At 52.5% G+C, this 15768-nt stretch overlaps 1 protein-coding gene across 2 annotated transcripts in view; it reads right to left on the bottom strand.

Annotated features, from left to right (window-relative positions):
• LOC308512216 (steryl-sulfatase-like) overlaps positions 1 to 15768 on the bottom strand; it is a 226934-nt gene that overhangs the window by 102701 nt on the left and 108465 nt on the right. Inside the window, exon 10 of one of the 2 annotated variants that reach the window (XM_081082013.1) lies at positions 1856 to 2032. The exons of the other annotated variant lie outside the window; for it this stretch is intronic. Within the exon in view, the coding sequence (XP_080938139.1) occupies positions 1947 to 2032 (86 nt within the window). The 3' untranslated portion in view covers positions 1856 to 1946. Of the gene's footprint in view, positions 1 to 1855; positions 2033 to 15768 lie in introns of those variants that run through there. 2 annotated transcript variants of the gene reach the window in all.

The raw sequence follows: 15768 nt of genomic DNA, 5'->3' as shown, positions 1-15768 counted from the left end.
GGAGCGAGAAGATGTGGTTTCCAAGCATTTGTAAAAGGGCGTCCCAAAATTCACGCAAGAAGTCATTTTGATAGAAAACGCAGGTTTATGAGGAAAACTTGTAAATTTTTCATGGATGCATAAAGTATACAGTTTAGGGTTAGGTATGGAACAGCATATCGTTTATGCCGACGGGCCCCCGACCACCCACGCCTTGAAGGAGGCAGCTGAGCCCTGGATCAACGACATTCAGCCACATGTACGCAAAACGGGCGCGGAAAACTTCAGCCAAAGAGTGCGTCTGTGCCAGCAAAGCCGTGGAGGCCACCGACCCGATGGGCTATTCCGTACACAACCCTAGACGGTCTACTTTATGCGTCCATAAAAAATTCACAACTTTTCATTATAAACCGGTGTTTTCTACCAAAATGACTTCTTGCGTGAATTTTGGGACACCCTTTACGAAGACTCATTTCAACCCAGGCCTTGTCGATGTTATAGGAAAACCACCTTATATATATATATATATTTATTTTTTTTATTTTTTTTAAAAAAGAAAATGCCCTTTTATGTAATTCAAAACGTGCTAACGCAGTGCGCCCAGCGGGACAAACGGAAAAGAAGGAAGAAAACAAAAAAAATAAAAATGAACGGCCCGGCCAGTGCGGCCCAGTGGTGAGCGCCGGCCGGCAAACCAGGAGGTCAGGGTTCGATTCCCGGTCAAGGGCACACAGGCCCGGGTTGCGGGCTCGATCCCCAGTAGGGGGCGTGTGGGAGGCAGCCGGTCCATGATTCTCTCTCATCATTTTTTTTAAAATAGATTTTATTGATTTTTTTACAGAGAGGCGGGGAGAGGGATAGAGAGTTAGAAACATCCACGAGAGAGAATCACGGATTGGCCGCCTTCTGCACACGCTCCCCACTGGGGATGTGCCCGCAACCAAGGTCCACGCCCTTGACCGGGAATCGAACCCGGGACCATTCAGTCCGCAGGCCGACGCTCTATCCACTGAGCCACACCGGTCAGGGCTCTGATCATTTTTTAAAAAATATATTTTTATTGATTTCAGAGCGGAAGGGAGAGGGGGAGAGAGAGACCTCCACGATGAGAGAGAATCACGGATCGGCTGCCTCCTGCACGCCCCCGACTGGGGGACGAGCCCGCAACCTGGGCACAGGCCCTTGACCGGGAATCGAACCCGGGACCCTTCAGTCCGCAGGCCGACGCTCTATCCACTGAGCCACACCGGCCAGGTCCGTTTCTCAATATGCTGAGCAGACAACTCCCCTTCCTACGTCGGACAACGTCTGTTTCCAGCCGGAACAAGGAGAGAGAGAGAGAGAGAGAGAGAGAGAGAGAGAGAGAGAGAGAGAGGTTTTATTTTGACGACGTTTCTCTCGCTGCTCCGAATCGATGTCTTTTTCTCGGCCCTTTATTTAGGGGGCGTCCCAGGGATGCAGACACGAACCTCATAAACACGTCTCCTTGTCTGATTATGTTTGGCGGCTCCACCCCGGGGCCACCCTCACGCCGTTCGGAAATGGGCCGCCGTGGCCTCCGCCGCCCTCGATTCCCCACCACGGGCCCCGAACGAGCCCGGTGGACGCTCCGCACCAGAAAAGAAAAGAAGAAAAAAAGCAATGTATTCACCACCCCCACCCCCCGCCCCCCCCCGTTTCGAGGACAGTCTGTGAGTCTCTGGACACACTGGACGGATTCCCCTACCCTTGACGCAGACCTTCCCGGGCGAAAGGAAGCAGCTCGCTTTTTAAAAAGATGTATTTTTTTATTGACTTCAGAGAGGGAGGGAGAGGGAGGGAGAGAGAGAGAGAAACACCCATGACGAGAGAGAATCATGGACCGGCCGCCTCCTGCACGCCCCCGACTGGGGATCGAGCCCGCCACCCGGGCACGGGCCCTTCACCGGGAATCGAACCCGGGACCCTTCGGTCCGCAGGCCGACGCGCTAACCACTGGTCCACACCGGCCGGGGCCAGGCAAGTTTTTTTTTCCAGGGACGATCGCTGGGGGAAACCATCCATGGCGCTTTTCCTTGCAAGAAATAGTGAGAGAGAAATAGGTGAGAGAGAGAGAGAGATGGGTTTCTACTCCCTCCTGCCTTCCTTCCGTCTGTCCGTCCGTCCGTCCGTCCGTCCGTCCGTGACCGGGAAACCCCCAGTTGGCTTTGGCCCAGGCCGCCGGTCCCTGTCTCCAATCACGAAGGCAGAATCAGGTGTTTATGGAGGAGGCCAGCCCACCGAGGGGACGGGGCGCCCTCACGCCCCCCCTCATTTACTCGCTCTCAGCGTTCGCTGACGGGCCGGCCGATGAGGGCCTCAGACGGGCCGTTAGCAGAATTAAGTGGCTCCCGGACGCACCCTCGGGCCCTGGACCTCGTGTGGCTTCTGTCCGCCTCTCCCAGGGCCAAGAGGGCCGACACTTCACCGATCAATAGGGGATCACCTCTGCTCCCCGATCAATACCGTCTGAACTGCCTGGAACATACAATTTTTATCCATCGACCCGGCATCGACCGGACCCCGGCAGACGCATTCCGGACGGCGGGCGGGGAAGGGAACGCAGGAAGGAAAAGACCCGCGGCCGCCAGAGAGAGAGACGCGGGGCTGGGGGGTGGGGAAGGGGATGGGGAGTTTGGGTTCGGCCCAGCCCGACCCAGCCGGGTACCCCGAGCCCGGGACGCAAGATCTACCATCTCGGGGTGTCTTTGCTTTTTATTTCACGTTTATTTGTCAAGATCTCAGAGAGGAAGGGCGAGGGAGGGAGAGAAAAAGCGCGTCCCAAAATTCACGCAAGAAGTAATTTTGATGGAAAACACAGGTTTATCACTAAAAATTGTACATTTTCTATTGATGCATCAAGGACACAGTCTAGGGTTTATGTACGGAATAGCTCCTCGGGTCCATGGCCTCCAGGGCTCTGCTGGCACAGACGCAAAGCCGCGGTCTCCATTGGTCTTCCTGGTCCCTGCTCCTGGTCCATCATTGGTACCTGGTGATCCTGATCGAAGGGAAGGGATTGACATCCAAGGGCAGCAGATATTAGAATCCGATTCAATCAACCGAGTCAAATCAGGCTTTTAATTTTTGTTGTTGTTGTTGTGAATGCTCACGCAGAATTCAAATCTTGCGTGAATTTTGGGACACCCTTTATTATCTCAGGATGTCTGTTTTTTATTTCATGTTTATTTGTCTTGATCTCAGAGAGGGAAGGAGAGATAGAAACATCCACGATGAGAGAGAATCCTGGATCGGCCACCTCCCGCACGCCCCCTACTGGGGATCCAGGGCATAACAGGGGCACCTGCCCTTGACCTTCGGGAATCGAACCCCGACCTCCTGGTTCAGGGGGTCCGCACTTCCCTGCTGAGCCATATCTATGCGTAAATCTTTTAATAAGTTTCATTATTATGTTTTTATTTTAAACATATACTTTATTGATTTTTTACAGAGAGGAAGGGAGAGGGAGAGAGAGTCAGAAACATCGACGAGAGAGAAACATCGACCAGCTGCCTCCCGCACGCCCCCTACTGGGGACGCGCCCGCAACCAAGGTACATGCCCTAGACCGGAATCGAACCCGGGACCCTTCAGTCCGCAGGCCGACGCTCTCTCCACCGAGCCAAACGGGTTGGGCGTTTTTTTTTTATTTCTTATTTTTTTTATTATCGACGGGCATCTTACGTCCTGTTCCCCCACTTGGGACTGTGAACAGACGCAGGAAGCAGGGTTACGTCGGAAGAAAACATGACCCGTTGCAAGGACGACGCTTTAGAAACATCTAGAACAGCGGTTCTCAACCTGTGGGTCACGCCCCCTCTGGGGGTCGAACGACCCTGTCACAGGGGTCGCCCAAGACCGTCGGAAAACACATCTATACTTACAGACGGTTTTTGTGATGAATCACTGTGCTTTCATGATGTCCAACTTGTCACAATGAAATTGGGGGTCCCACAGCATGAGGAACCGTATGCAAGGGTCGCGGACTTAGGAAGGTTGAGAACCACTGCGCTAGCCTGTCTGTCCATGGCTCATCATGGATGTTTCTCTCTCTCTCTCTCTCCCTCTCCCTTGCTCTCTGAAATCAATAAAAATATATTTTTAAAAAATTATGAAATAAATTCTTCAGCCATAACTTTAGCAACCGATAATAAACGAACCCCACAAATAGAAAAGCCATAGTTGATATTGTACTTTGTGCATAGAATGAATGGAAGTTTTCTATCCATAATATATATTTCAGACACACACACACACACACATATACATCCATCACTGCAGCTCGGCAGCTCCTGCGTTGAGCATCTGCCCCCTGGTGGTCACGGCGTGTCATAGCGGCCGGTCGGACGGTCAAACGGTCAGACGGTCGCTTGGGCCTTTATATACATGGATGGTAAAGAAGCACCCAGGTCTGTGTCCGGAATGACACCCCCGGGAAGGTTCCTCGAGGCACGTCCAACCCAGGAGAAAACGACAAAGAGATTTAGTTTCCATTAACCGAGGAGCAAATTCAGGTGTCGGCTCTCCATGCAAGGAAAGCCTGTGCAGCAGGGCCAGCCAATCCACCACAGACGTCCTGGCGTGCAAAAACCCACACACAAATTGGGGGTGGGGGTGGGGGGAGGTACTAGAAGGCTGTGGACGATGTACCCTTTCTGCAAAGTGTTACATCATGCAAGCCAGGTCTACACATCATCGCCGAACACCTAATCCACAGCAACATACAGTCAAAAACTAAATGCTGAACGTAGAATCCAGACTTTTCTGGGAAGAGCGGGAATGGGAGTGAGTTGGGGGGCGGGGGGAGGCACAAAGAGCATGTCACTTGTGTTTGTAAAGATGATAGATATTCATGGGTAAATGGATGGATGGTGGATGGATGGATGGACAGATGGTTGGGTAGAGGGATGGATGGATGGATAGATAGATAGATAGATAGATAGATAGATATGTAGAGAGATAGATGTGTAGATAGGTACATAGATACATAGATACATAGACAGACAGGTAGATGGATACATAGATACATAGATACATGGATGGATGGATATATAGATAGATTAGTAGACAGATAGATGATAGATAGACACGCAGATATATAGATAGATATGTAGGTAGATAGAAAGACAGATAGATGGATAGATACATATCTATAATATCTATAATAATAAAAATGTCATATGCTAATTAGACCAGACGTCCTTCCAGACATCCTTCCGGCCGAAGCTACAGTGGTGGGGGCCGAGCCCCTTGAATGAATTTTGTGCATTGGGCCTCTAGTATATACAGACAGATAAGTAGATAGATACATAGATGGATAAATAGACACATATTTACACAGATGGATGGATGAATGGATGGATAGATGGGTAGATAGACTGATAGGTAGGTACATGATAGATAGATAGATAGATAGATAGATAGATGATAGACAGATAGATAAATAGATACATAGAGACATAGATGAATGAATAGATGAATGGATGGATAGATGGGTAGAGGGTAGACAGACTGGTAGGTAGGTAAGTAGGTAGTAAGATAGATAGACAGATAGATAGATAGATAGATAGATAGATAGAAAGATAGATAGATAGGCATATAGATAGACATATAGATAGACTGATAGGTAGGTATGTAGATAGATAGATAGAGAGATAGATAGATACATAGATAGATAGATAGATAGATAGATAGATAGATAGATAAATACATAGATAGATAGATAGATAGATAGATAGATAGATAGAGACATAGAGACATAGATGGATGAGTAGATGAATGGATGGATAGATGGGTAGAGGGTAGACAGACTGGTAGGCAGGTAAGTAGGTAGTAAGATAGATAGACATATAGATAGATAGGCATATAGATAGACATATAGATAGACATATAGCTAGCTAGGTAGGTAGATAGATAGATAGATAGACGGACAGACATATAGATAGATAGGCTGGCATGTAGATAGATAGACAGGTAGATAGACAGACAGACAGATTAGATAGAGAGACAAATTACTTATAATCCCCTGAGAGGGGCTATTCAAGACGTTTCAGACACTCACTCTGCATAATTGTATGCCAGGCGCTATTCTCTGACAATAATTAAGCCACCCTCCCGTTTCTCAAGGCAAAGGATGGGTATCCAGGGACCACTCAGGCCCCGGATTCCCACCAATGAATAATTCACCGGCCTTCGGGGTCCGCCTCATTTCCGCCCAATTAAACGTGCTCCCCGCAGTCCAAAGCACATCGTAGGTCACTTTCGCTTGTTTAAGACGGGAACGCTGACCGTCATTCCAATGTTAAAAATAATATCCCACCCTAACCGGTGTGGCACAGTGGATAGAGTGTCGGCCTGCGGACTCAAGGGTCCCGGGTTCGAGTCCGGTCAAGGGCATGTACCTGGGTTGCGGGCACATCCCCAGTAGGGGGCGTGCAGGAGGCAGCTGATGGATGTTTCTCTCTCATCGATGTTTCTAACTCTTTCTCCCTCTCCCTTCCTCTCTGTAAAAAATCAATAAAATATATTTTAAAATAGGATAAAATAAAATCCCAAGGAAACCAAAGCCACCATTTATTTCATCCCGAATCATTGCTAGGTTGCCTCTCTCCGTTAGCGCGGACGTGAGCGAGGCGAGGGACTCGATTAGCATTCAATCCCCAGGAACCGAACGCCGGACGGACGGACGGACGGACGGACAAGTGACTTGGGGGAGGGGGTGGAGATCACCCATCGCAAGCCCTCTCCGTGTTCTGTGTCCTCTTTGGCTCCGCAAGGTCATTTCAAGGAGACCATTCAGGTAGCAAATAGAAACAGGTGGGAGCCATTACATTCCCGCCAGGTCAGAAGGCCTTCCCACAGGATTACTGTCAGGGAGCTCGGTAAGAAGGTCCGTTAACTCTCGGGGGTCAGGAGACAGCAAACCCCATAATCCCCCCGACAAAGCTCGCGAGAGTCATGGAATCATTAACCCGAGAGCAAACCCCCCAGAGTTCTAGCAATTTCATCTTTTGAGAAGTCACACTTCGCCTCATCCTATGTAATAAAAGGCTAATATGCAAAGTGTCCCCCCAACCGGGAGTTCGACCAGCCTGCCAACCGCCCGTGGCCCCTGTCCCTGGTCCCCCCGCCCCCCCGATTGAGGAATCGCCCACCAACCACCCGCGGCCCCTCCCCCCAGCCAACCCAGCCTGATCACCCCTCCCCCCTCCCCATACTTGTGCACAAATTCGTGCACCGGGCCTCTAGGTTTAAACATTCTCCCCACCCACCAAAAAAAAAGTAACTTTAACCAAAACAGTACAAGGCAGCAGATGAGACAGTTTATTCATCGTCAGCGTCGACTCCATCGAATGCCATTTCCCGTCCCCGGCGAGCGGGCTCAGGCCCTGGATGGACGCCCGGCTGGAGGGCCCCGTCTCATTTAGAGAAGTGACACCATGGGCTCTTACCTCCAAGGCCGGCTGAATCTTAAAGAAGGGGCTCGCGCGTCGTAAACGTGACACGGCGACACGAAGAGAGCAGCCGCCGGGTTCGGGTTTGGTTGGCTGCCTCCCGAGGTAGAAAAAAGAAACAGCCCCGGCTGGTGTGGCTCAGTGGATAGAGCGTCGGCTGGCGGACTGAAGGGTCCCGGGTTCAATTCCGGTCAAGGGCACACATGCCTGGGTTGCAGGCTTGATCCCCAACCAGTAGGGGGCGTGCAGGAGGCAGCCAATCCATGATTCTCTCTCATCATGGATGTTTCTCTCTCTCTCTCTCTATCCCTTCCTCTCTGAAATCAATAAAAATACATATTTTTAAAAAACCAATGGAAAACTATCTTCCCGTGAGGATTAGCAAACAAACAACGCTAAACAAAACAAAAAGGTGAATGGTAGCTATCTATATAAAAGGCTAATAGGCAAAGTGTCCCCGCGGGAGTCCGACCGGGAGACCGATCACTTGCTGTGACGTGCGCTGACCACCAGGGGGCGGCGTGGAGCGAAGGAAGGCCCTGGCCGGTAGCCAATCAGCCCCTGAATGCCGGCCAGGCCCAGGGACCCGATCTGTGCACGAACTTTGTGCACCGGGCCTCTAGTCTGTGGATGAAAACGTCACCTGGATTCACATGGACACGGCAGGTACTGGAGAATGCTGGTGTGGCCTGGGGGCCATGAATCCCTCCCCTCCCCCCCCAATCAGACTCACCCACCCCGTGGCAGCCAGCGCTGGACACAGGTGGATGGAGAGGGACCCCCTTAGGATTCCCGGTATGGAAACCAGACAAGCAGGTCTGCCCACCCATCAGGGGGTTGGCAGGCAGGGGTGGGTGAGGGACCAGAGAAGTTGCAAATGGCAGAGAAGGGAGGGAAGAGGGAGGGAGGGAGGGAGGAAGAAAAGGAAACAGAATAACATAAAGGCCTGTCTACCCACATGGCTAACGATGCCATTACACGCAAAACAACCGCCCCAACATTGTATAGGTTTTTATGTATTTATTTTTCTTTCTTTACTAGAGGCCCGGTGCACGAATTCGTGCACCAGTGGGTCCCTCAGCCTGGCCTGTGGGATCGGGCTGAAACCGGCTCTCCGACATCCGCCGAGGGGTCCCAGATGGCGAGAGGGCGCAGGCCAGGCCGAGGGACCCCACTGGTGCACGATCGGGGCCGGGGAGGGAGGCCGGAGGTTGGCCAGCTCGGGAGGGACCGCGGGAGGGAGGGCTCCAGGGCGTGTCCGGCCCGGATCGCTCAGTCCTGATAGGCCAGACCCCAGCAGCAAGCTCACCTACCTGTCGAAGTGTCTGCCCCCTGGTGGTCAGTGCACGTCATAGCGAGCGGTTGAGCGGCCTTAGCATATCATTAGCATATTACGCTTTGATTGGTTGAATGACTGACCAGACAACCAAACACTTAGCATTTTAGGCTTCTATTATATAGGATTGATTTCAGGGAGGAAGGGAGAGGGAGAGAGAGAGAGAAACATCAATAATGAGAGAGAATCATGGATCGGCCGCCTCCTGCACGCCCCCCACCGGGGATCGACCCCACAACCCGGGCACGTGCCATTGGGCAGAATAGAACCCGGGACCCTTCCGTCTGCAGGCCGACGCTCTATCCACTGAGCCATACCGGCCAGGGCACCGTTTTTTCAGGTTTTATAAACCACGGAGAACATTTCACGGAGAAGCTGAAAGACACAATGAGAAAGCATTTGTTCTCAGGCACCAATACATGAAGAGGGAGCGAGTGGAGAAGGAAAACACGGGAATATGATTTATACGGCCGACGTCGCCCATCGAAGAGCGAACGGTCCGAGCTCTCGGATTCATCGCCGTCTGTGATCGTAACACGGAGGGGGAGTCGTCGACAAACACATCTTTGTCGATTAAGGGCGACGCGGCTACGCTTGCACGGGGCGTTCCGCGAAAAGCGACTTGCTCATCTCTCCGAATGTGCGACGTGACTTTCACATCTGAGGCCCCATAAAATTTAATTGGTTGGAGACGTGTAGCTGTCCCTGCAATCTTATGACATCGTTTCTGCGTACCTCTACTTGCACGGGAGAGAGAAAATGATTTTTTTCTTTTTTTTTGGGTAATGAATAATCATATACTTAAATCCATGCAAACGTCTCCATGGCCGGAACGTGCCGGCATTCATTTCTATTCCGTTTGAGAAACAGCCTTCCTTAATTTGAGGTAGAATCACTTCTTTTCATTTTAATGCCCCAATATTCAAGCAAGAAGAAGACATTACAAGGGTAACGAAAAACGCCCACTGTCTACATGGCGAGCTGCTACCTAATTGATTGTGAAACGCGGACTATTGATTGAAGAATAGGATTTAAAGTCTCGTGTCTCCGTTCCCAGCATGATGGCCGACAGGGTGTTGCCAACCCCCTCCTCCCACCCCACCCCCAGCTATAGGATGGGAAAACAACAGATGAAATGTCAATCAACCTTTCTTCCTCTCTCTCTCTCTCTCTCTCTCTCTCTCTCTCTTCCTTTTTTAGCAAAGCTGAGCTGGTGGTATGCCCGGCTGGCACGGCTCAGTGGTTGAGCATCGACCCATGAACCAGGAGGTCACAGGTTCAATTCCCAGTCAGGGCACATGCCCGGGGTGTGGCCTCGATCCCAAGTGGGGGGCGTGCAGGAGGCAGCCGATCCATGATTCTCTCTCATCCTGGATATTTCTGTCTCTCCCCCCCATCATCCTTCCTCTCTCTGAAATCAATCCTATATCATAAAAGGCTAATACGCAAATTGACCGAATGGCAGAAGCAAGGGTCGCTATGACGCGCACTGACCACCAGGGGGCAGATTGCTCAATGCAGGAGCTGCCCCCTGGTGGTCAGTGGGCTCCCACGGGGGGAGCACCGCTCAGCCAGACGCCGGGCCAATGGCTGGCGAGTGCAGTGGGGGTGGCGGGAGCTTCTCCCACCTCCACGGCAGCACTAAGAATGTCCGATTGATGGCTTAGGGCCTAAGCCGGCAGTCAGACATCCCCCAGGAAAATCTCTGAAGACGGGAGAGGAATGTTTCTCTTCGTCCACAAGTGAAATTGTTAGGGGCAGAAATAGAATGCCGGGAAACAGCTATAATTATTCTATATAATAAAAGGCGGGGATCATGTTGAAACCAGCTCCCTGACATCCCCCAAGGGGTCCCGGTTTGCGAGGGGGCGTTTCTTGGGTGACGCATGCCGGAATCGGGCTCCCTCCGCTCTGGTTCAGGGGGCGTCATCCGAGAACTGCAGCTGCCAAGTCACCAAAGCTCGGTAGCTCCTGTGTTGAGCATCTGCCCCCCTGGTGGTCAGTGAGCGTCATAGCTACCAATTGGAGCATCTGCCCCCTGGTGGTCAGTGAGGGTCATAGCTACCAATCGCAGCGTCTGCCCCCTGGTGGTCAGTGAGGTCATAGCTACCAATCGGAGCGTCTGCCCCCTGGTGGTCAGTGAGCCTCATAGCTACCAATCAGAGCGTCTGCCCCCTGGTGGTCAGTGAGCATCATAGCGACTGGTTAATGAATCTTCCCCCTGGTGGTCACTGAGGGTCATAGCGACTGGTCAGAGCGTCTGCCCCCTGGTGGTCAGCGCACGTCACAGCGACTGGTTGGACGGTTGCTCAGCCTTTTATAAAGGGTGTCCCAAAATTCATGCAAGAAGTAATTTTGATAGAAAACACAGGTTTACAATTAAAAATTGTAAACTTTTTATTGATTCATAAAGTATACAGTATAGGGTTGTGTATGGACTAGCATATCGGGTCAATGGCCTCCACGGCTTTGCTGGGACAGACGCACTCTTTTGTTACTGCCCGAGCAGCCACATTTTCGAAGAACGGTCCGACGATGCCTCCAGCCCAAAATCCGCCCCAAACAGTGACACGCTGTGGATGCCTTTGTTTCCCAACAATCACTCGTGGGTTTTCTGAATCCCCAAATGCGACAAATTTGTCGATGAACCGAGCCATCAGGACGAAAATGAGCCTCATCGAAATTCAGCCGCCTGTATGCAAAACGGTCATGGAAAATTTCCACAAAAGAGTGCGTCTGTGCCAGCAGAGCCGTGGAGGCCATTGACCCGACATCCTATTCCATACGTAACCCTAGACTGTGTCCTTTATGAATCAATAAAAAATTCACAACTTTTCATGATAAACCTGGGATTTCCATCAAAATTACTTCTTGCGTGAAATTTGGGACACCCTTTATACACAGATAATTCTTCATTGTTGAAAGTATTACAAATGTCCCCTTTTTCCCCATAATTGGTCCCCTGCAGTCTGCCCTCGCCCCCATACCCCCACCCCAGGCCCTCACCACCCCCATACACCCACCCCAGGCCTTCACCACCCCCTTGCTGATGGCCCTTGCTTGTTGCGCTATTGCCACTCACTCATCCATGACGAGTACCATCCCCTCAAGCAAAGAGAAACAGACCTTTTCAGAGATGAAGGTGCTTCTTTCAAGAATCCGTCCCTTAGAAGAAGGAAACGGAGCTCAAGGAAGCCCATCCCTCCTCCTCAAGTCCAATTAGCCAACGTCGGCGTCCGAGAGACATTGCACGGCAGCTAGTCCCTGTTGCAAGGAAATCTCCTTTGGATTCAACGTCCGAGGCGAATACACAGAGGGCGACGCTCCCACCGTCCGCAAACGTGTTTTATTCATTTTTCGTTCCGGCCGACACGCGTTCTGAGGTCTGCAGGCCCCGGTGCCGTGCTGGGCACTGGGTTGGACACGGGAAATACGGGGGGAAAAAATAACCAGAAACATTAATGGGTAATTTCAGGGGGACGACGAGGCGCGGTAGACTAATGTGGACGGAGGGGGGCCACAGGCTAACCCGACCGGCTCTGGGGAGGCCCGTATCCTGCCAACCCAGAGCCCTAGCGTCGCCCCAAAGGATGGTCTGAAATGAACCTTCAACTAAAAGCAGTTTATGGTGGGTGGTCACCTCCTAGGCCGACAAGGTCACTGACAGGGTCAACCTTTGCCCTCACGGAGCCTGTCTGTCCTTTTTGCATCTGGGGTAACACGCCCTTGAGGTGTCTGGGTGCCTGGTAACGTCCCTGTTTCTGGGGCCCCCGGGGCACCACCTAATGGGCTGGGCGTCAGGACGGAGACCGCAAATCCCTTCGTTATTATCATGTTCATTGTCCCTGCACCTGCCTAAGTGTGTGTCCATCATTTTACCTTTCATCCAATCCCAGGGGTCTCCCCGCTTTGCTTGCTCCCACCTCCCTTGTCCATCCCCAATGGATTTCACGTCGCCCACCTAAGCCCCTTCCTTTGATTGCAATCTATGTTAATGAAAGGGTAACATGCTAATTAGACCGGCCATCTTCCGGACGTCCATCCGGACGTCCTTCCGGACAAAGCCACGGTGGCAGGGGCTGAGGCAGAGGTGGTTAGGGGCGACCAGGCAGGCAGGGGAGGGCAGTTCAAGGCGTCCAGGGCACAGGAGAGCAGTTAGGGGTGATCGGGACGGCACAGGTGGTTAGGGGCGATCAGACAGGCAGGCAGGGAGGTTAGGGGCAGTCAGGCAGGCAGGCAGGTGAGCGGTTAGGAGCCAGCGGTCCCGGATTCCGAGAGGGATGTCTGGCTGCTGGCTTAGGCCCGATCCCTACACTGGATCCCTGCAGACTGAAGGGTCCCGGGTTCGATTCCCGGTCAAGGGCACAGGCCCAGATTGCGGGTTTGATCCCCAGGAGGGGACATGCAGGAGGCGGCCGGTCCATGATTCCCTCTCATCATGGATGTTTCTCTCTCTCTCTCTTTCTCTCTCTCTCTCTCTCCCTCTCCCTTCCTCTGAAATCAATAACAAATTGGACTGAGGCCTCTTGTAGCTCCCTGCACCTCCCCTGTCTAGTTAGCTGTGGGAGCCGCCTGGAGGGGGGAGTTGGGGGTCCCTTACCGTGATGCTGGCCCACGTGCACAGCTCTCTGTTCCTCTTCCCCCCTCCTTATGCTCTGCTTGCCCTGGGGGCGCTCTGGTGTTCACGGAAAAAGCATTCAGACCTGCAAAGAAGTTTCTGAGTTTGTCTGAGACAAACCGTTGACAAACGCCGGGAAGCAGAACTCCACGGGTTGAGATAAAAGGTGAAACAATGGACACTTGCTTCCTTTGCACGGACTAGAGGCCCGGTGCACGAAAATCGTGCACTCGGGGTGGGGGGAGGATCCCTCAGCCCAGCCTGCACCCTCTCGCAGTCCGGGGGGCCTTGGGGAGCGGGTCTACGCCGGCAGTCGGACGTCGGCTCCCACCACCGCCGCTACGCTCGCCGGCCATGAACCCGGCTTCTGGCCAAGCATGGCTCCCCCTGTGGGAGCGCACTGACCACCAGGGGGGCGGTTCCAGCCTTGAGCGTCTGCCCCCTGGTGGCCAGTGCACGTCACAGCACCCGGCTATTCCTTATTAGCCTTTTATGCTATAGGATGGATATGTTTTTTTTCTGTTTTTTTTTCTTTTCTTTTCTTGGATAAGATATGTTTAACATAATTAACAGCCAGCAATTAACTCAGTAACAATAACAATGAAGGAATGTCCCAGTACCATTTGTTGTGCCCTGAGGGGTCCGGGAAAAAATTTTTTTTTAAAAAAGGAGACGTTACAAGTTACCCAGACGTCGCACACGGATGTCATCTTAGAGACAACGGACAAATGGGCTCAGTAAAGATCGACGCTGACCTCCGTCGGGGAAAATACCAGCCTGGGCCATGACTACCCACCGGGACCTGTGGGCAGTGGAGTATTGAATTTTCATTCCATCTCTCGGGGATGTTTTAGTAGAAGGTCTTGGAGTTTGCACAAGGCCTTCCCTGATCAGCCGACTGCCCCTTCCGTCCACCGGAAATTCCGCCGAAAGCCCAGGACTGGGAGCTGAAATCATCGTGAGACAGGCACGCAGTGGGACCGCGGTGGCCGAGATCGAGGATCCGGGTGAGAAGCAGGAGAGCGTGCCTCGTACCGACGAGCGGCCCAGCGGCCCGCGGATCCCCCCGGCGGATGACAGGCAATCATGACCCCTCAGCGCTGAGGGAGTTGGCAGACGGAGAGACGGAGAGACGCCAGGCTGCCTGGACTCGGACGCTAATCCGCCCCCGTGGCTGACAGACGGGATGGAGACAAGACAGACTTCAGGATAAAGAGCCTTTTCCGCGATGAAAGGCGGGACATGAAGGCGGTCTGATCCACGGCTCATCCTCACCGACTTCTGATGTTGGCAAAACGCCCCCGTGACAGCTGGCGGCTGGCCGGCCCTGCCCGGATTAACGTTCAGCGAAAAGAACAAAAAAAAAAAAAAAAAGCTTGGAACGGAAGAAAGGCCAAGATGCGGGCGTAAGTCAGTTTGATGCCACGGAACGTGGGTTCAATATCGCAATTAGCGGGAGGCCTGCCATCGACGACACTGGCCAGGAAAATTCCAGCGACCGACAAGCCTTCCGATCCACGGGGATGAGGGAAAACATAAAACACTCTTCCCTCGGGGGTAGAGCTGATGCACGGACTTTATCTAAATGATGTCGGAGGCCTGGCTGGTGTGGCTCAGCGGATAGAGCGTCGGCCCGCGGACTGAAGGGTCCCGGGTTCGATTCCCGGTCAAGGGCACATGCCCGGGTGTGGACTCGATCCCCAGTGGGGGGCGTGCAGGAGGCGGCTGATCCATGATTCTGTCTTATTATGGATGTTTCTATCTCTCTCTCCCTCTCTGAAATCAATACAGATATATTCTACAAAAAATAATAATGAAATCCAATATAATAAAAGCCTAATATGCTAAGCATCCGGTCGACCGGTCGGCCGTTCAACCAATCAAAGCACAATATGCTAATGAGACGCTAAGGCCAATCAACCACTCGCTATGACATGCGCTGACCAGCAGGGGGCAGACAGTCGACCGGTCGACCAGTCGCTATGACGTGCACTGGCCACCAGGGGGCAGATGTCCCGACCAGTAGGTGAGCTTGCTGCTGGGGTCCGGCCGATGGGGACTGAGCGAGACGGGCCGGACACGCCCTGGAGCCCTCCCGCGGTCCCTCCCTGGCCCCGATCGTGCACCCGTGGGGTCCCTCGGCCTGTCCTGCGCCCTCTCACCATCCAGATATCTTTTCCATGGAGAATAATTTTTCAATTGATTTTTTTTTTTTTGAGATAGCGGAACGGAGAGAGAGAGAGAGAGAGAGAGAGAGAGCCATCAATGTGAGAACGACACATCGACTGGTTCCCTCCTGCACTTGCCCGGTCTGGGGCCGGGATCGAGCCTCCAGCCCAGGGACAGGAATGTGCCGTTCACCAG

This window comes from Myotis nattereri (assembly GCF_964212035.1).
Source record: "Myotis nattereri genome assembly, chromosome: Y".
NCBI classification, from domain to species: Eukaryota; Metazoa; Chordata; class Mammalia; order Chiroptera; family Vespertilionidae; genus Myotis; species Myotis nattereri.
This window is presented reverse-complemented; position numbering and strand designations above follow the sequence as displayed.